Raw genomic sequence first — 21373 nt, forward strand, 5'->3', positions numbered from 1 at the left:
CGTCTTGATAATTTTGAATCATATATCTTGGACTTCCAGTATGAGATGATGGTAAAATAATTCTTTTTCCAATTGTTTGAGGGTCAGTATCACCTTTAGTTATAGCATCTTGAATACCTTTATAAAATTCAGATATCAAATTATTTTGATTATGTCTAACAAAATCTAATCGATATTCTTCAACAATAGCATAGGCATCTGTAATATATTGTTGAAATAATCTACCACTTTTAAACAATGTATTTCCTTCATTTAAACATTGGTGTAACTGAAAAGCATAAAATGATCTCATTGAAATTCATTTTTTAGATGGTTTGTTTCCTATAAATTCAGGATTCCATCCTATATTAGGTCTATATCCATCTTCACCATAAGGAAACAATAAATGATATTGTAATGACATATAAGATGGATGGAGTTTATTAATTCTTTGTAGGTCACCTGTTTGATTACATATAATAATATCTCTTCCTTTTTCGTATTCACTAATATCACCAACAATTAAAGTTTCAATATCTGTTGAGGTTGGAAGGTCATACTGTGTACCATCTTCATCTCGTCTACCTATTAATCTTAACTTCATTAACTGTGTTTTATCAGTGTTGTAACAATTTTTAACAAATCTAAATAATTTAACTAATATATTTATTTCATCTAACATTATTATTAATTTTTTAATAATAGTTTCATTTAAAGAATCTGAACTATTCATTGATGTAAAAATTGACATTCTATTCTGAATTTCATTTTCTGTATCATAAATATATAATTGTGCAAATTTTGGAGGATTATTATCAACTGGAAGTAAAGATCCCATTAAATGATGTGTTTGTCCACTAATCTTAAATATATAGGGTCCCAATGTTTCATTAATATTTGATTGAATGTTTGCCCCAAATGATGTAAAAGAAAACATTGAATTATATGTTCGTATATTTTTCCTAAAATGTGTACTTAGACTTCCACCATAATAGTTTAATAAATCATCTAAAATCAATGGTGTTTTTCTTTTGGAAGGTAATTTTATTTCTCCATTCTGACAACATGAAGATATTTATATGGATATTTTTTAGTTCGTTCATTATTCCAAAATATTGCTCCACAATGTTCATATGTCGACTCACAATCTCCCAGATCAATATATGTATTAAGATCACCTAATTTCATAGTTTCAAAAATAATTTTAAATTAGTTGAAAATATACGCATTAAAAATTTAGAAATAAAGATTTTAAGTTTAGGAATTACTTTCTTGAACCAGCGCTGTTTTTGGGTGTTGAATTGTTGACTTTAAAGGGAGCTCAGTATTTGTGAAAGTTCCACAAAACTGTGTATGTTTAGTTCGACGTGTCCTCATAATTTCTGAACCTGAGTGATGCATTTCTTGCGGCCTTCTTTTTCTATTTTTGACACATTCGGTTTTCTTTTGATGAGGATAAATTTCATTGAACTTTCTTTTCATTTTCATTATCTGTAAATTATATCGTAAACAATTATAATATAATAAATTATATATTTGTTAAATATAAATTAGTCTAAATGTTAAACAATGAATTATCATTTTATAAATTTTAATTTAAAAATGTAGGCTAATTATTCATCTTACCTATTATAAGTAAAAAAAAAAAATTTGTTCAAAACGATTTGTTAAAATGTGTTGTATATTATTTATAAGGATAAATATTTAGTTTCATATTGTTATTTAGTTTTTTTATAATTGTAAATAACAATGCTTATCATATGTTAAAATATATTTAATTTTAATTATGATATATTATTCACAGTTAGATTATGTTTGTATAAAAATTTTATTAACTGGTAGAATTATTAATAAAATTTTATTACTGAATATTTATTTATTGTTTATATATATATTTAAGTATTTTATACTTAATTATGATGAAACATATGAGCAGGTCATTTTTTAAAAAATTTTGACATAAATATGTATGTTAAAACTATAATGTAATAAACATTATAACATGTTTATGTTCTATAACTAACAAATATGTATTTAAACATATATTCAAATGTATAGAAATGGAAAACTAATAAATGACACAAACGATAACATAAATAAAATTATTTATAAGATATAATCAGGAAAAATAAGTAATGAAGATTTACAAATTTTTTTATTTTTAAGATATAATAAATGTTTTATTATTAAATAAAATATTTATTTAAAATTAACATTTTAAAATTTATATAAATTTTTAAGCATCTTCTTAAATATATATATAATAAGTTAAATAGAAATCATTTTGTTAATGTATTATATATGTTAATAAATATACTTTAAATAAATCTAGAATAATTATAACGTATGAATTAAACACTAAAAACTTATCTTTGTCATTACAAAACGCACGTTTCTATTTGAGAGAGGTAAGCACAACTGGAGTATCAACCGTACACAAATGCTAGACAAAGCTGTGTTCGACGGTAGAAAGTACAACGAAACAGCAAATCTGTTTCAAATAACTGTAATACATTACAAATCTGTAAGTAATAAATGGATTATATAATAAAAATGTAAATTCAGAAAATGAAAAAAAGTACTTATAATACATTTATATTATAATTGAAATAACACATATGTAACATATATTATTTACATATTATGTAAATTGTGTTTACATTATTTATATAAAAAGTACATATAAGTAAAACTGTAAATATCATATTGTTTACATTGTTTACGTTATTTACATAAAAATTGCATATAAATGAAACTGTAAATATTATATATCAAATAATCAAGATAACATTAAAAATAAAAACACTATTAACAATTGTTAACTAACAATGAAAAAAAATGAATAGAATGAAATAAATTATATACAAAAAATATAACTAATAACTCACATAAAAAATAACTCTGAGTTATGATCTAGGATAATAAGATTTGAAACTTGCATTCAATAATGAGAATATTTCAGTACCCATGTCATCTAGCATTTGGTGAAATTATATAGTAATATTTAGTTTTCATATTGTTTACTCTTATACGTGTACTAAGAATAGGTACTGTTTCCTTGAAAATTCATTGTTTTTTATGTAATGTTACTTGCCTTGTAGACAATGTTTTGTCTGGTGACCATTAGTTAATTTTTGAAGCTGGAAGTTTAATCAATGCTATTGGTTGTTCTTTGTTGGCCCAAATGCACGTTTCGTTCCCTAAATGCCTTTATTTATATACTGTTTATTATTTTTTTTATCATAAACGGTTTACTTTTAATCCAATTTAATAATAAAACATTAATACTAATTAGCCGGCAGGAGTTGAACAATTATTACAAATAAATAAATAAAAACTCCCAAATGGAATGGGAGAGTGAATACTGAAGATCTTTGTTGACATACAATCTTTGTAGCAGAGAAGAGAAGAGAGGAATCTATGTCTACCATATGTTTGTAAAATTGGTCCACACAACACAATACAACCTAACATAAACAGAACAGAACTCCAACAAAAGAAAAGACTTGACCTCACCACCTTTTCTCCACATAATACAACGCCAAGCAAGTCTAAACACCAGAGTAAATATAGTGAACAAAAAACTTAGGAAAAGAATCAGTTGAAGAATGAAATATTTCAAAATGGAATAAAAAAGATAAAACACCTGCAATTAAGAAGCAAGAAGATTGGTTACTGTTAAAAAAATATAAACACCTTAAACCAAATAATATAAAGATAAATCTTCAATAATCCGGGCAAAACTAACATTTGCTAAATTACTATTAATGAGTACTCAATACATAGTAATAATTCCCTGGAGATTTAAAGTGAAATAAGAAAAATAAAACATTTGCAAGTAAGAAACAAAAAGACAAAGACATCAAAATATATAAAAGGAATGGTTCATGTATTCATCTTTTTTTGCTACCAATGTGTATCAAAAGTAACTGAAATATGATTTAACATTGTAATTGGCTGCCAGCTGAATGATTGAAAAACGAAATAATAAAAAACAATGGACAGAAGGAAAAAAATAGAAAATAAGAAACTTTCAAAGTTAAAGCATAGTTAAATGATTATAACTTCCTACCAAATAATAAACACCAAAGTAAATATAGTAAACAAAAACCTTAAGAAAAAATTTGGTTAAAGGATGAAATGGTTCAAAGCAGAGTTAAGAAAATAAGGGGTTATTCTTTTAGAGTGTAGCTTGAGTGTAGTTTTTGAGTTGAATTTGAGTTATAACTTGAGTTGAAGTTGTAACTTGAATAAAGTTGAGTAAAGTTGAATAAAGTTAAAACTTAAAAGAACATGAACTTGAATAAAGTTGTAACTCGAGTTGTCTTTTTTTGAGTTTTTTAGACAAAAGAACATGCCCTAAAACACCTGCAACTAAGAAGTCAAAAGATTGATTATTGTTAAAAAAACATAAACGCCTTAAACGAATAATATAAGGACAAATCTTCAATAATCCGGGCAACAACAATAATTAGTAAATCACTATTAACAATTACTCAATACATGGCAACAATTCTTGGGGTTTTTTTTTTTCCTTTTTTTTTTTTACTACCAACATGTATCAAAAGTAACTGAATTATGATTCAACATTATCATTGGCTAACAGCTGAATTATTGAAAGACTTGCACTAAATAACAGAGGAACAAATTTTAATAGCTGTAATAGTAAAAAAAAAACCTTACAAAAAAATCAGTTAAAGAATGAAATGGTTTAGAGTGGAATAAGGAAAATAAAATATTTGCAAGTAAGAAGTAAAAAGGTTTGTTATTTTTCAAAAAAACATAAACACCCTAAACGAAATAATATAAGGATAAATCTTCAATAATCCGGGTAACATCAATACTTGCTAAATCACTTTTAACAATTACTCAATATATGACAACAATAAAGAGGAAAAACATCCAACAGATTTTTAATAGAGAATTAGAAATGAAGTAGAAGAAGTAAGGAATAAGTACCTTAGAATAATAACAAAAGTAGATATTGATGCAGAAGCAGGAAAAACACCTGAAAACAGAGATAACAAAAGGAACTCAGTAATGGAAATTGAAGAAAAGGAAGAAGACAGAAAAGATAAACGATATGTATATGGAAATGAGGTGAAAAAGGTAAGAAATAAATACCTTAGAGGAATAAGGAAAGTGGATATAGTTGATGCAGAATAACTAAAAACATTTCAAAACAGAGATAATAGAACGGGGGAAAAAACCTCTCTAATGAAAATTGAAGAAAAGGAAGAAAACAAAGAAGATAGACGATAAATATATGACAACGAAAGCAGAAGCAAAGTAAATGACTATAAACATGAAAGAGAGAACAATATATTTATACGAAGAAAATAAACGTTTGAGTATATGGCAGTAGTAAATACTGCAAACAAAACTTAACACTACCCCTATTACGCTGCAAACAAAAGGTAATAATTTGCTAAAAACAGGTGTTACGCTGCATGATAAGTACCGTGGAACAGAGCGAATAACCTGCAGATAGTCAAAACAAAGTATCTCATTAGAAATAATTACCTTGCACTAAAAACAAATGTCTAAATATTCCCGACTAATATAACCTGCGGAAAAAAGGGTTAATAATTAGTAAAAATAAAAACTTAATTAAAAAAAGAAGAAAACAATTAAGAGATAACAATAACAAATAATACATCTGGAAATAAAAATACTAATAAATCTGGAAATTAAAAAAAATAAAAATTATAATAAAAAACGACACTAAATGTATAAAAACACTAACAGATATGGAAAACAATAACATTAAAAAATTTCAGAAACTAACAGATCTGGAAAAATGGAAAACACGAAAAAAACTAAGGTAAATCTAAGGAAATTAAAATGGAAAACAAAACTACAAAACAAAACAAACATAAAAAAAGAATCCCAAAAATCTTACAAAAAGGGAAAAAAAAGTGAAACAAACTTCACAAAAATAACCAAATGCGGTAACATCCCAAAAAGGTCACTAACATATATAGAAAAACTTAAGGAAAAACCCGAATACAAAATAGAAACAAAAACTAAGTCAAATCTATAAAAACACTACCAGATCTAGAAAAACGAAAAAAAAAATGAAAAAATGGGAAAAATGAAAAAAAAAAACACCAAGAGATCTGGAAAAACGAAAAACAGAAAAAAAAGAACAAAATCAAATCTAAGAAAATATAAACGAAAAACAAAACTACAAAACCAAATGCAGATATCTGATCACATAAACCTCAATAACAGATCTGGGAAAAAAAACGTTAACATATCTAAAAAAAAGGGAAATAAAAAACTAAGGGAAAAAACGAAACCAAATCTACAAAAATACTAACAGATCTAGAAAAACAGGAAAAAAATAATTAAAAAACATAGAACAAAACGAAGCAAAAAGACGTACAGAACTGAGAAAATGAAAAAGAAAAACCGAATAAAAAAAGGGAAAAAAACAAAGCGAAATCTACAAAAACACTTACAGATATGGAAAAATAAACGGGAAAAAAACGAATCAAAAAATTAAAAAAAAAAACAACGAAGCCAGATCTAAAAAAAGAAAAACGGAAAACAAAACTACAAAACAAAACCAACATAAAAAATGATTCCCAGAAACCTTACGAAAAGAAAGAAGGGGAGAAGGGGGAAAAATGCACCGAACATGCAACAAAAAGCAAAATGAACCCTACGAAAACCTTAACTCATTTACGGGAAAAAAAATTGAAATTAACCCCACGAAAAGCGCAAGGAAACCCAGGAACATAAAAAAAGTGAATCAAAAAAAAAAAAAAACGAAGCCAAATCTAGAACAAAAATGAAAAACAAAACTACAAAACAAAACCAACATAAAAAATGATTCCCATAAACCTTAAGAAAAGAAAAAAAGGAAGAAGGGGAAAAAATGCACAGAACATGCAAAAAAAAAAAAAAAAAAAACAAAATGAACCCCACCAAAAACTTAACCCATTTACGAAAGGAAAAAAAACTGAAATTAAGCCTACAAAAAACGCAACAAAACCCAGAAACATAAAATGGGGAAAAAACTTAGAACAAAAACACAATAAAGCAGAGAAAACCATAAAGAAAACGAAGAGGATCTGTGAAGAGGAAACAAAGAATAAAAGCCTCGATGAAAGAGAGATGCAGGCGTAAAAGTAAAAATGAAAGAAGCAAGAAGCTTCTTGAGAATACTAAACAAAGACCACTGAAGAAAATGACAAAATGGGCAGCAGAAAAACACATAAAAGGAAAAAATTGAGGACAAAATAATAAAAACAAATTCTAGAAGACAGAAACAACATTTTTCAGTAAACACCAAGAGAGAGAAAAAGGCCATAAAGAAAACGAAGAGGATATGTGAAGAGGAAATAAAGAATAAGAGCCTCGGTGAAAGAGAGATGCAAGCGTAAAAGCAAAAATGGAAGAAGCAAAAATGAAAGAAGCAAGAAGCTTATCGAGAATACTAAACAAAGACCACCGAAGAAAATGACAAAAATGGGCAGTAGAAAAACATAGAAAATGACAAAAATGGGCAGCAGAAAAACATAGAAAAGGAAAAAAATTGAGGACAAAATAATAAAAACAAATTCTAGAAGACAGAAAGACATTTTTGAGTAAACACCAAGAGAGAGAAAAATGGCAAACCGAAGGATAAGACAAAAAACCCAAACAAAAACAAAGAAAAAAAAAACCAAACGAATGATAAAACGATAAAAATGACTGAAAAGACAAAAAAGGTATAAAAAAGGCCTCAACAGAAAAGAGTGGTTCCGACCTCCTTTAGTAATAGGTATAATGTTATATAGGAGACAAGAGATACTCAAGTCTGCAGTTTTTTTAATTATACAGTTTTATTATGCAAAACCGTTTAAGTTCAAACTTCAAATCACTAACAATATCATTAGTAGTAGTTTTTAATGTGCCACGGGCAAGGCAACGTTCATTATCAGCTTATTTCCCCCATTAAGGAAATATGTTCATTAGTAAGGGGGAAAAAGTGCTCCTAAAATCCGGGAAACAAAGAACTAAAATGATCAAAATTTGCTTCCAATAAATATTACACAAGGTAGCAAACTGCAATTCTGCATCTTTCTGAATTTCATGATGGTTTTCAATTTAACCATCGGTTTCCACTAGGACAAAACATACTTCCTTTTCGTCAAAACGAACACCCTACAAAGAAAGAAAATGAGCAAAAATACTGGAGATAAAAACATATTTTCCCTTCAAGAGGGAAATATTTTTCTTCAAATACTCCCCCATTTTGGCAATCTGGAACACATCGACCGGTAGTTTATCAAACGAGTTCTACACCACAACTTGTCCGCCAAGAAATGATTTATGAATATGATTATGTTTCTTGATTGATGGTTCCAGTCCTGAAAAGCAATTGAAGAGCAAATAATGAGCAATACGACTTGTGAAAACTGCTTTCAAGAAGAATATCTAATGCTGGACTTAGGCTAAAGCAAAGATCAGAAAAGGCTTACGACTTGTGAAAACTGCTTTCAAGAAGAATATCTAATGCTGGACTTAGGCTAAAGCAAAGATCAGAAAAGGCTTACCTTTAGCATTCATATATAATCTCCTCTTGCATACAGAACTTCATGTAAGGGAAGCAATGACGTCAAGATTATCCTTCATGAACCATGCATGAGGATAGAAGTCGTTAGCCGATTCAAGATGAAGATGCCAAACCATAATTCTCGAGCAATCTTCTAGTAATCCTTCCATTTGGCTTTCATCTTCCACAATTTGTTCAATAAATGTGCTCACCTAGAAGAGCACATCAAATGAGTTAGTAACTAGACCAGGATGTCAAATCTTGGTACTTATGGCTTCTCATATTCTAGTCTTTTATGCGTAGAAGGTTGGAGAATTATATGGCAGACATAAAGAATATACCCTATTGCAGAACACAGTTCTAAATCGTTAGATTTTCATAAAGTTGTCATACTTTTCCTAATCTAATATGATCTAGAAGATTAAAATTGTGTCCTACGAAGGGTATTTTGCATTCCCTATCATAGAATTCTCCTGTTTCCAGAAAATGGACAAATTAACAGGTATTTTGTTTGGTTCTTCACTTCTTCTTGAACTACAACCAACATTTCTAAAAACCAATTTGTCCTCACTTATCCTCAAAAACATAATTACTTGATTAACGGTGGCAATGAGGCTTCTATATTATATATCGCAAATTCAAACAAAAGAGATGACAAGAGATGAGAATCAAAGGAAGACAGGAATTACTAACTTGGAGAGCCTCCTTTATGGTGTCACGCTGCCTAATAGGTTCAAGCATAGGTCTGTGCCACCTCTTCGGATCCCAGAGTATTGTACTATTAAAGGCAAACCCAGATATTTCAGCATGGAATCTCCGAAATCTCCATCTCAGTCCATTTATGTGCCATCCAAGCACTTTGGTTCCATTACAAACAGGACCCTCCAATACAGCAATGTTTTTATTTTCCACTTTGGCCACAGTCCATACCCCAAATCGCCTAAACTCAAACAAAGCACAAAAATATCACTACAAAAAGCCAAGCGAAAAGAAACAGCAGAAATAAACCTACTCATTACAAGAAAAGAAAAAAAATATTCATGTAGTCAAACTGATTGTAATTTGTTACCTAATCTGTCTCATTTGCTCAAAAAGATCAGCTGTGTAGATATTATCATCATCTGCAAAGTAGACTATACCATCAAGATGATGAGTTTCGATATGTGATAGCGCAACATTTCTTTGATGCACTCTTCTGTCTCTTACATCAGTAAGATTTACGTTGCAAACAAGGTGCCTGTACATAACCCCAGTTCTCCTCAACAAGTCAGCCGTTTCTGCAGATTGGGAGGTCATTTCCACAACTATCCACAACAAAGGAGGTGAGATTGATTTCAATGTGTGTGCCAACCGGCTCAGGTAATAGGCCTGGAAGGGACTGACAAATGTCGGGGTCACAACTATTAAAAGCTTTCTGGACTCTAACTCCGATTCTTGGAGAAACGATTGGTCGTAACCAATAGTATCCTCAGAAATACCATCAACCGGTTTTGACTCCTTTGGTTGTGATTCCATCGTAGAATTTTCCTTCATAGCCACATTTTTTTTTGTGCTCAAATCCTTCATAGCCACATTGTCCAACTCTAATGGCATATCAGTCCTAGATACACTATCAAACGGCTGAAAGTTTCCAACTGCGGACATCATATCGAAGGAGAAGGCTTGATGCTTTGACATGATATTTGTGGATAAATTCATCGACGAAAATGGAGTAAACCCGATAAACACTCCAACCACAAAACATATGAAGAATTGGAAAAGTGCCCTCCTCCACACTTGTCCCTTAAGTTTTGACTTCTCGAGCGGCCTTGAAGTCCTCGGCGAGAATACACTGAAAACATAAGCTTGTGATTCCAATGTGTTGGCCAGAGCGGATAACAATCCACCAGATGGTGGATGGCTCTGAGCACACGACGACGACCTGGAAAGCGGGGAAGCAACCGAGCACACTTCCCCATTCATTGCAGTTCCAGGCCGAGGTACTGGTGACAAGGTTCTTCTAATGGATGCCATACATTACAAAGCAAATGAAATCGAATTCTTCCCAACTCACTAGCTATGACAAGGTCTATTATTTGACACATCAAAATCTTGATTTCAAAGAATTTCTATGTGAAACATGATTGAATCTTGCTAAAATCCCTCAACTATTATCCTGAATTCAACCGTGTTGTAAATTGTCCCCAAAGTAAAACTCCAAATACTATGTTTACGCATGCATAACTAAACCAGAAATCCGTAATAACCATTATATTCACCAAGTGAATCTGATCTCGAAATCACAAAATCTCCCTCCAATTTACTCATTCCAAAAATAAACTCCAAAAAAAAAAATGAAACTTTTCTCCTCGACCTCAACAAAATCTCCCGATAAACTTTTGGATCCACACGAACGAGCAAAGTTGCAACAAATCAGAGTACTAAAACAAAAACACCCACCAACCGAAAAACATCACCTTTTGGTCATCCAATCCAAACGACGAGATTTTCGATCGAAACACGGATAAAGTTAGCTCAAACGAAATGGGTCGTTAGTTACATTACCGGTCAATGAGCAAGCTCCAGTGCCGCTTTTTTAGGCACAAACTAGCAAAATGTGGAGCTTCGCAGCAGAAAAGAGGATCTTCCAAGGTTCTGGGTCAAACAGAGTAAAGCTCTGGTGTGGTGTTTTTGGATCTTAAGAGTTTAGTGAAGACTCAACTGGTAATAAAAGCTAGAGAGAGAGAGAGAGAGAGATGGGAGTGATTTGAGTATGAGTTTCAGATGATTCTCTCTCTCGTCTCGCGTGTGTGTTACAGTGATTCGGATAAAAGAAAAGAAAATTGTTTGTTTTTTTTTTCTTTTTCCCGTGACCGACGCTTTGGGTTTGATGATGTACGGGATTATGGTCAATCCAGGTCATACATGACCCCACTACACCACCCGTTCGTTTAGTATAAAAAAAGTTCCCAAATATAACTGCCTTTATGAATTTGTGTGCGTTTAGTTCAAGGATTCGAGTCATAGTTTAAATTATAATTTGTAATTTATTATAATATTTTTTAATAAAAAATACACATAAATTAAGAATAGTTTTGAATTATGATTTTGAAATCATCAATCAAACGTCAATATATGTAGATGGCAAATCTAATATTTTGGTATCATTCATTTCACTGATTCAAATTTAAAATTCGAGTTTTATTACAGTAAAAAACTCTAAAAAAATAGTCACATCTAACTTTTTGATACAGTAAAAAGCTCTTATATAAAATCATATATCAATTCAAATTAAAAATTCATATTAACGAACTAAACACGCGCTTTGTAACTAGTATGTTATAATTTAAAATATCTATTGTTTTCTTAATTGAAAAGCAAAAGCAAAAATCTTTATATGATATAAAATCTAATGGGCACTTTCTTAAACTCAAGTCTCATAACATTCTATTTTTATCTTACACAGTTCAATCTAGTCATTTTTAAAATAAAATCTTTACATACAAAGATTTAGAGTTAAATTTAGATTATAGTGTAAGCATAATTTAGGGCAACCCAACCTAGCTTTTATAAATAAAACAATAAATAAAAATAAAATAAGAGGGTCGGCTCCGACTCAATTAGGACTTTAAGCTTAAACCTTCATCGCAGCCTACCCCTAACCAAACTAAATATTTAAAAGAAAAATGAGACAAAACTCCTTAAAGTGCATGAGTCTAGATTTTTATCTTTTATTATTAATTAATATCTTAAAAATTCAAATAACTAATATTAATCAAATAGTTATTAAGCAAGAGTAAGAAGTAAAAATTCAGACCTATACACTTTAAGAATAAGTTCATCAATTTTCTCATATATATACATATATATATAAATCAAACATGTTTGATCTAGCTCAATTTTGACAACTCTAAATTGCAATTAAGCGAGTCTTTTTAAAATAATAATAATAATAATAATAATATTATTATTATTATTATTAAATAATGTGAGTTTCTTAGGATCAGAAAAATAAAATTATTAGTAGTTTTATTTTTTAACTATAAATTTGTATTAAAAATTATATATTGTGCATACTTTTTCAATTTGATTTGATTTTGACTAAATTTAACAGTCAAAAAATTGATTCCACCAGTAAAACAGCTTATCATAGACACTCCCAAATAAAAAAACTATGGGCTTGTTCTTTTGGAGTTTAACTTGAGTATAATTTTTGAGTTGAATTTGAGTTATAACTTGAGTTGAACTTATAACTTGAGTTTGTGTTTGGTTGTGTACATTTGAGTTATGGTTTGAGATAAGAATCTTTTTGAGTTTGTGTTTGAGTGAGTCAAAACTTGAATTTGTATTTAGATAGTATTTTAATAAAAACTCAATGCTGATAAAAAATTTTAATAGGGCATATGGGTCGGATTTTATTCGTCTTTTCGTTGTCAACGCATAGAAAAAAAATCATCTCAATCAGAATTAAAACGAAAAAGTTATAGCATTTTTAAGAATAGAAAAAATACTGTTCATTAATTTGAGTTCGAGTTTCTGAATTCGAGTTGAAGGGAAAACTTGAACTCGAGTTTTAGTCCTAAACTCGAGTTTGAACTCGAGTTTAAACTCAAATTTAAACTTAAAATAACATAAACTTAAATAAAATTATAACTCAAATTGTCTTTTTTTAAATGTTTTACTCAAAAGAACAAGCCAAATATAACTAATTTAAGTCGAATATGGAAATCATGTTAACGAAAAACGAGCAATTTTGAGAAATTAGTGTGCTAGAAGGGCATGGGGAGGCAACTCAAACTGTGCAAAACTGGGCTGGGCTTGGGCAAAACACGTGTGTGGATCAACATACTGGGCTTGGGCTGAGCTTCACTTATGTTACATTTTTTTTTTTGTCTCTAAAATAAAAACGAAGCCGGCTTTTCTTTCGAGTTTGGAGCACACTCCGTCGCACTTTCCTTCAGTTCTCACGGACTCTTTCGTCCTCTTCTCAGATCTGTCACTGCCTGAGAGAGAAAGAAGAGACACACAGAGTCGCCATGGCAATGGCGTCTAGGGTTTTTCTTCTTCTTTTTATTATGTTTTCATTTTATACGGAGCTTAGTTTTTCGCTCTACGAAGATCAAGTTGGTCTTATGGACTGGTAAGCTCCAATCTTCCCTAATTTCCTTTACCATAAATTCCGAGGAGAATTTAATAGAATTATCGATCGCTTCTCTCAAAATTGACTTCAATCGTTTGACCATATATGAGATTGAATCCGATTGTTTTTCAAGCTTCCTTGTGATTCTTTATCGATTGCTTATCTCAAAATTGACTTCAATCGTTTGACCATATATGAGATTGAATCCGATTGTTTTTCAAGCTTCCTTGTGATTCTTTGTTTTCCCTGAATGGGCTGATTGATAACGTCTGAAGTTCGAATTCAGTCTGATTTTATAGGACCGATTATGTGGCTCGATTTTTTTTTTTTCATTTTCGTTTTCCTGCAATTTCTCGGAAAGCAAACAGATTCTTATGTTGATTTCCTGATTATTCTTTGAAATCAAATTGAAATTCTCGCTTCCGGTTAATAATTGTTAAAGATTCCAAGTTCTCGTACGTTTATGTGTTTGTGTGATTTGTACGAATTTAGATATTTTGTTCGCCTCCAAGCAAGCTTAACTGAGCCTTAGTTTGTTGATTTTCTGCAAATTCATCATAATTTATGTTTCAGCGATCACATTTCAGTTACTTGGTGTTCAAAATTCTAGTTTGTTCTCTCCAAGACCTGCTTTTTTTTTTTAATTTATTTGTATCATTATTTTTGTTTCTAAATAAAAAATAAAATATCTCAGGCACCAACAATACATAGGGAAAGTGAAACAAGCTGTGTTCCACACTCAAAAGGCTGGGAGAAAGCGTGTGGTGGTATCCACCGAAGAGAACGTCGTTGCTTCTCTTGATCTCCGACGTGGAGAGATTTGTAAGTTCAATTTTCGGGTGGCATTGGAACTGAATGTACTTCCTTAACTTTTATCAAACTCATCAAATTAGCCGGCATTATTTTGTCTCTATCTAACCGTGTTAAACGCTTATTTTGGGTTAAAGAAGATTTCTCTTTTATTTTTAATGCTAACAATGGAACGTTTATGTTACTTTGTGCTGTGCAGTTTGGAGACATGTTCTTGGCAGCAATGATGCGGTAGATGGAATAGATATTGCTCTGGGAAAATGTAACGATGCTCACGTTCACTTGTTTCTGCAGTTTATTGAGATATATTTGTAAATTGCTTGTTTACATTGTTTTCTCTGCTATCAGGATTAGATATTTTGAACACCACCCAAATACTGTTTTTCAGTTCTTGATTAATTTCAGATCTATATTTTGAACACCACCCAAATACTGTTTTTCAGTTCTTGATTAATTTCAGATCTAGTAGTTCTGCAAGTATATATTTCAGATAGCTATTCCCCTTTGTAAGCTTGAGGACCTACTTCTTGAATTTTTTGCTAATGAAAAGGAAAGAAAAGCAGTTGGTTTTTGGCAGAGTTCATTAAAAATTAAAAGTACATGTTCTTTCTTTGAACTGTTAATGCTTGGGCAATCAGGTTTAATGTTGGTAAAAGGGTTGAAGGTTTCATTTCACGTTTTCAGATGCCATAACCCTTTCATCTGAGGGAAGTATTATAAGAGCATGGAACCTTCCTGATGGCCAGATGGTTTGGGAGTCTTTTCTACAGGGCTCAAATCCCTCCAAGTCATTATTATCCGTGCCGGTTAGTTAATAACATCCTGTGTTTAACAAAATCTTTTTCTGTCATATTTATTCTATTTTTACTTGTAATGTTTCTGTTGTGCAGACAAATGTGAAAGTTGACAGGGATAATTTGATACTCGTTTTCAGTAGGGGGTCTCTTCATGCTATTTCTGGTGTAGACGGTGAGGTTGTTTGGAAGAAGGATTTTGCTGCTGAAAGGTATAACAGATTTGGAGTTGAAACTGTTTGTTTTCTGCACGTTCGTTCTATCCTAACATCGTATGCCATATTGTCATTGATGTTTATGTGATTTACCTGTTCGCAGTATTGAGGTTCAGTAGATAATTCAGCCTTCTGGTAGTGATGTAATATATGCAATTGGCTCTGTTGGTTCTTCCCAGTTCGATGCATATGAATTAAATGCGAGGAATGGAGAGTTGCTGAAGAAGCACGGTGCAGTCTTTCCTGGTGGCTTTTCTGGGGAAATGTTGCTGGTCTCAGGTGACTTGGTGGTGGCATTGGATGCCAATAAGTCAAGTTTAGTAACAATAAACTTTCAGGATGGTATTAAGTTTCAGCAAACAGATTTATCTAATATTGTTGGAGATTCTTCTGGGACTGCAAAATTATTACCATTAAAGCTTCAAGAAATATTTGCTGTAGAAATCAATGAATTTGTTGTACTCATAAGAGTGACTGGTGAAGGGAAGCTGGAGTTGGTGGATAAACTTAATAATGCAGCAGTTATTAGTGATCCTCTCTTACTTTCGGAGGGTCAACATGCCGTTGCACTAGTTCATCATGGGGATGGCAAAATTCATCTCACTGTGAAACTTGTCAATGACTGGAGTAATGATTTGCTTAAGGAGAGTATAGTGTTGGACCATCAAAGGGGGTTTGTCCATAGGATTTTCATGAACAATTATATTCGGACAGATAGGTCTCATGGATTTAGGGCCTTGGTTGTCTTGGAAGATCATTCGCTGTTGCTGTTTCAACAAGGGGCGATTGTTTGGAGTAGGGAGGACAGCCTTGCCTCAATTATAAATGTAGCAACGTCAGAACTACCTGTGGAAAAGGAAGGTGTATCAGTAGCAAAAGTGGAAGAGAACCTCTTTGAATGGCTTAAGGTATGATGTTAGTCGTTCACATTCATAATAAGAAGTTAAGACAGTACATAAAGAGTTTGAAGCCTTTATTTCTACTCTCATTTTTCTGACGGATAAATCATCCTGTAGCATTCTTTAAAATGCAATATCTTTTATTTTCCAACTCAGCCAAAAATAAAAAAGAAAATGTTTTCTTCTCTCTCTCTCTCTGTCTCTCTGTCTCTGTCTCTGTCTCTGTCTCTGTCTCTCTCTGTCTCTCTGTCTCTCTGTCTCTCTCTTTCACACACACACACACACACTCTTTTCTCTCTCTCTCTCTCTCTTTCCTTTTCCTATGCACCACTTTGGTGTTTAAATGTCAAAATTCCGTTCAACTTGCCTGAATGCATCTGATCGACTGGTTCACCTCTCATGGTGTATAGTAATACACACACACTCTCTCTCTCTCTCTCTCTCTCTCTCTTTCCTTTTCCTATGCACCACTTTGGTGTTTAAATGTCAAAATTCCGTTCAACTTGCCTGAATGCATCTGATCAACTGGTTCACCTCTCACGGTGTATAGTAATACAGTATTTTGATATTGTTAGGGACACCTGTTGAAGCTAAAGGGAACTTTAATGCTTGCAAGCCCTGATGATGTTGCAGCAATTCAAGGAATGAGATTAAAGAGTTCTGAGAAGAGCAAAATGACAAGGGATCACAATGGTTTTAGGAAGTTGCTCATCGTGCTTACTCGAGCAGGAAAGCTTTTTGCCTTGCACACTGGAGATGGACGAGTTGTTTGGTCTCTCTTACTGCCTTCACTGCGTAATTCAGCATGTGCACATCCAACTGGGCTTAGTATTTACCAGTGGCAGGTTCCCCACCATCATGCCTTGGATGAAAATCCATCTGTTCTTATAGTAGGCCGGTGTGGACAAAGTTCTGATGCACCAGGAGTTCTTTCTTTCGTTGATACATACACCGGGAAGGAAATTGATTCATTGAGTCTTGCACATTCTGTTTTGCAAGTTATTCCACTGCCATTTACAGATTCAACAGAACAGCGGCTTCATCTACTGATAGATGCAGACCAGCATGCATATTTATACCCAAGAACTCCTGAGGCTATTGGTATTTTTCAACGTGAGTTTTCAAACATATACTGGTATTCAGTTGATGCTGATAGTGGCACCATTAAGGGGCATGCTTTGAAGAGAAACTGTGCCCAGGAAATTCTTGATGAGTACTGCTTTGACTCGAGAGACGTATGGTCAATTGTGTTCCCATCTCGCACAGAAAAGATAATTGCAGCTGTGACGAGAAAATCAAATGAGGTATTTTTTTTCCTTGGTAGATTCTTTTCCTTAAACAATTATTGATGTCAGTATGCTTTTTTTGTGCTGGTAAAGTAATTCTGATAAATGGGTGCCACTAGAAAAGAAGAAAAAAGAAAAAGGAAAAGAAAAGATTAGCTAATCAAACAGTGCATGCTGCAAGGCAGCATGCTACAAGGCAGCTGTAGCCTCTGAATTTTGAACTGGGTCTTTTGTGTTTGTTGTTTAGTTTCTGGTTTCTTGACATGATTTCTATTGCACTTTACATGAATTTGTTACAATGTTGTTGAGTTATTGCATTCTCTAGGTGGTCCATACTCAGGCAAAGGTTATAGCAGACCAAGATGTTATGTACAAGTATATATCAAAAAATCTACTGTTTGTTGCAACTATTGCACCAAAAGCTAGTGGTGAAATTGGATCAGCCACCCCAGAAGAATCATGGTTGGTTGTATATCTCATTGATACTATAACTGGTCGCATATTGTATCGAATGACTCATCATGGTTCACAGGGTCCTGTCCATGCTGTAAGCTTTCAATCTGCTGTCACTTTTGCTTAAACTTATTATGGTCTTCTAACCAATAAGATGTTAACTTATGTTTTAATCCATTTGTAGGTTTTTAGTGAAAACTGGGTTGTCTACCACTACTTTAATCTAAGAGCGCACAGATTTGAGATGTCTGTCATTGAGATCTACGACCAGTCCCGAGCAGCAGTATGCTAACAAACTGGAACTTTTTTTTTAATCTAATATTCTTTGTTTTGCACAAACTAAATTAGGTTCTTTATCAAATAAATTTGACAGGCCAATAAGGATTTGTGGAAGCTGATTCTTGGAAAGCATAATCTTACCTCTCCTATTTCTTCATACTCCCGAACAGAGGTTGTCATCAAATCACAATCTTACCTTTTCACCCATTCCGTGAAGGCGATATCAGTGACATCAACTGCCAAAGGAATAACTTCAAAGCAGCTTCTTATTGGCACTATTGGTGATCAAGTTAGTTGTTCCTTGTGCATCCCTTTTCCTTTGCTATTTATTTCTTCAAAACTATAACATATATTGATCCTTAATTGAGGGCAACCCTTTGCAGGTTTTGGCACTTGATAAGCGATTTTTAGATCCCCGGCGAACAGTCAACCCCACACAAGCTGAGCGAGAAGAGGGCATTATTCCTCTAACAGATGCATTACCCATCGTTCCTCAGGTGCTTTGCCAATTTATCATATCTGCTATAAGATTATCCACAAAAGTTCAGTTACTCAACAAACCACTGAATGTATTTTGAAACCATCTTCAAGTGGGCGTGGTGAATGAGTTTTTTCATTGTTTAGCTCAAAATGAAAATTAAAAAGAAAAAACAAAAAGTAGCGTTATGGAAGTAGATGGGCTGCTGGTTTCTCGTCTTGCAGGGCCTTCATGTCTTATTGGTTCTCATCTTGGACCTTGATATTAGGGTTTTTTTTTTTTTTTTTCCCTAGTAGGAAGACCAAGAAACTATGGTCATATATAATTATATTGCTCATTGCAAATGTGGGGGGTAAGTCCGCCAAGTCTATATTTGCTGGATACGTTGTTTTGGGCCTTTTGGCCTTTTCATTATATGAGCTGCAAGTAGTCACAAGCATTTCAAACAGATACAGCTAGCTGGATTATGGCATCTCAAGAATTTAGCTATTATTTGTGACTCACATGTGTCTCTTTATCAAAATTTCTTGCCTTGAACTTCCGTTCAAACTAATTTATTTTTCCATTTGCAGTCGTATGTGACACATTCCCAGAGAGTGGAAGGACTCCGGGGCATAGTAACTGTGCCTGCCAAGTTGGAGTCAACAGCACTCGTCTTCGCTTATGGGGTTGATCTCTTTTACACTCGAATTGCACCGTCAAGGACCTATGACTCACTCACTGAAGATTTCAGTTATGCTTTGCTCCTCATCACCATTGTTGTACTAGTAGCAGCAATCTTCGCAACATGGATTTTGTCCGAGAAGAAAGACCTGCGAGATAAGTGGCGGTGATCTCTCCTTTGTCTCATCATAACAATAATGTTCCTTTTTTGGGGTTTCCCTGGATTTAGGCTGCATTTGATTTAAGTTAAATTAGAAGATGACATCTTAACCTTTGTTATCTTTAGTGTGCCTTTTTTAACGGCAATTTTTGTTGTAGCATTCCAAAATTCATGAGGATTAGATTTGTTGACCAGGTTGTATATGTTGAAGTGCAAGCGGAATATTTGAATTACGCATAAGGCCTACTGTGTTACGTTCGAAAAATATGGCGTTATTTACCGGAAGATCGTGCAAATCTTTCGTTTTTAACAATATTACTCGTATCCTTAAGCAAAGGCACCATCAGAATTTTGTTTTTATTCTCGAAGAAGGTAAATTACTGTTACGTTTAAGAACTTAGGCAGCTACTTGTTGATAGATTTTCTTTACTGTCCGAATCCTCAACGATTGCATTTGCACTAAATTGATCTATATATATATCATGGGTTTGCCCGACAAGGTAAATCAAGTTTGATTGATTATGATATGAGATTTCTGTGATAAGAACTAAGAAAAAAGCATCAGTTGTAGCATTTTAAGCGGCAGAAAAAACGAGAAAATTGATTTCTGTCGAGGAATGTGCTCCCCTTAAATTCTTAACTCATCTCTCTCCTCTCTCTCTCTTTTAATACAATACAGAGTTTGACCTAAAACCGTCCACACCCTCCTGTACCACTAGACCAAGCGATCTTAGACAACTCATCTCTTTAGTTTTTGGCTTTTGTCTTAGAATTATATCATTCTTAATTAATATATAAAAAATGAAATAAGAACAATTTAATCATAATGCTTTTAAAAATAGCATAAATATAAGATAATTATGTAATAATTTCAAAGTATAATATGAAGGGAAGGCTGGCTATTGACTCGAGCAGTTCTAGACTGCTGGCGCTGAACCGTGTCAGTCCTTGCCGCTGTGTATGGGCATTATGCAGAATCTCATCGAGAAATTAATAAAGGCCACTACATTAAAGAGGGCAAAAGGGAAACAAACGTGCCATTATACAACACAGACAACACTTTTGCCGTCAATATACATATGCAAGTGTAAATTAAGCTCTCGATACTATTTACGAAATTATTATTTAACTGCATTATTTTTATGTGTAAATTAAATTTACAGCTTCTTACAAAAATGTACATTCAAATATTAACGTTCTCAAAGAATATTTCTCTCATTCATCCTCATCAAGTCCTCAAAGGGTCCAAAGTTAAAAATGCTATTTGCCGTATTCACTCACAAGAAGACGGTGAATGAAACTTAAGGAGATGTTTAGTTGTAAGATTCAAATCATAATTTGAATCATAATTCATAATTTGTTACAGTATTTTCTCTCACAAAAAATATACGTAAATTAAAAATAGCTCTAATTACATTATTCTAATCTATAAACTAAACGTATTCTAAGTCTTGTTCATTTTACCAATTCAAATTTAAATTTTAAGTTTTATTATAATAAAAAAATCTTAAAAATAATCACGTTTAAATTTTTTATTATAATAAAAAACTCTCAAATAAAATCATATTTTAACTTTTAATTTAAATTAACAGACGAAACCGACCTTTATTCATGAGATTCACCTAATTACTCGTTGACTCATGGGGTGGTCGTTATAATTAGAGACGACGCACAAGAACGAGAAGACGCCACC

General features: G+C 32.3%; 2 protein-coding genes across 2 annotated transcripts; one reads left to right on the forward strand and one right to left on the reverse strand.

The window, feature by feature from the left end:
• Positions 1-7983: 7983 nt before the first annotated feature.
• LOC21390655 (probable beta-1,4-xylosyltransferase IRX9H) lies at positions 7984-11340 on the reverse strand. The gene is made up of 4 exons (XM_010101951.2): positions 9594-11340; positions 9218-9464; positions 8526-8736; positions 7984-8339 (listed from the first exon to the last, which is right to left on the reverse strand). Exons 1-3 carry the CDS (start codon positions 10535-10537, stop codon positions 8566-8568), a joined length of 1362 nt encoding a protein of 453 aa, XP_010100253.1. The 5' UTR covers positions 10538-11340; the 3' UTR covers positions 7984-8339; positions 8526-8565.
• A 2097-nt stretch (positions 11341-13437) lies between these two features.
• Positions 13438-19913, forward strand: LOC21390656 (ER membrane protein complex subunit 1). Its single transcript, XM_024168078.1, is given in 12 exon segments — positions 13438-13643; positions 14338-14465; positions 14653-14715; positions 15138-15259; positions 15344-15459; positions 15566-16370; positions 16937-17665; positions 17973-18194; positions 18285-18383; positions 18474-18668; positions 18763-18876; positions 19430-19913. Coding segments are annotated over 12 exon segments (2958 nt in total). The 5' UTR covers positions 13438-13539; the 3' UTR covers positions 19691-19913.
• Positions 19914-21373: the final 1460 nt, after the last annotated feature.

Source organism: Morus notabilis, unplaced genomic scaffold, assembly GCF_000414095.1.
Source record: "Morus notabilis unplaced genomic scaffold, ASM41409v2 Scaffold733, whole genome shotgun sequence".
Taxonomy (NCBI): domain Eukaryota; kingdom Viridiplantae; phylum Streptophyta; class Magnoliopsida; order Rosales; family Moraceae; genus Morus; species Morus notabilis.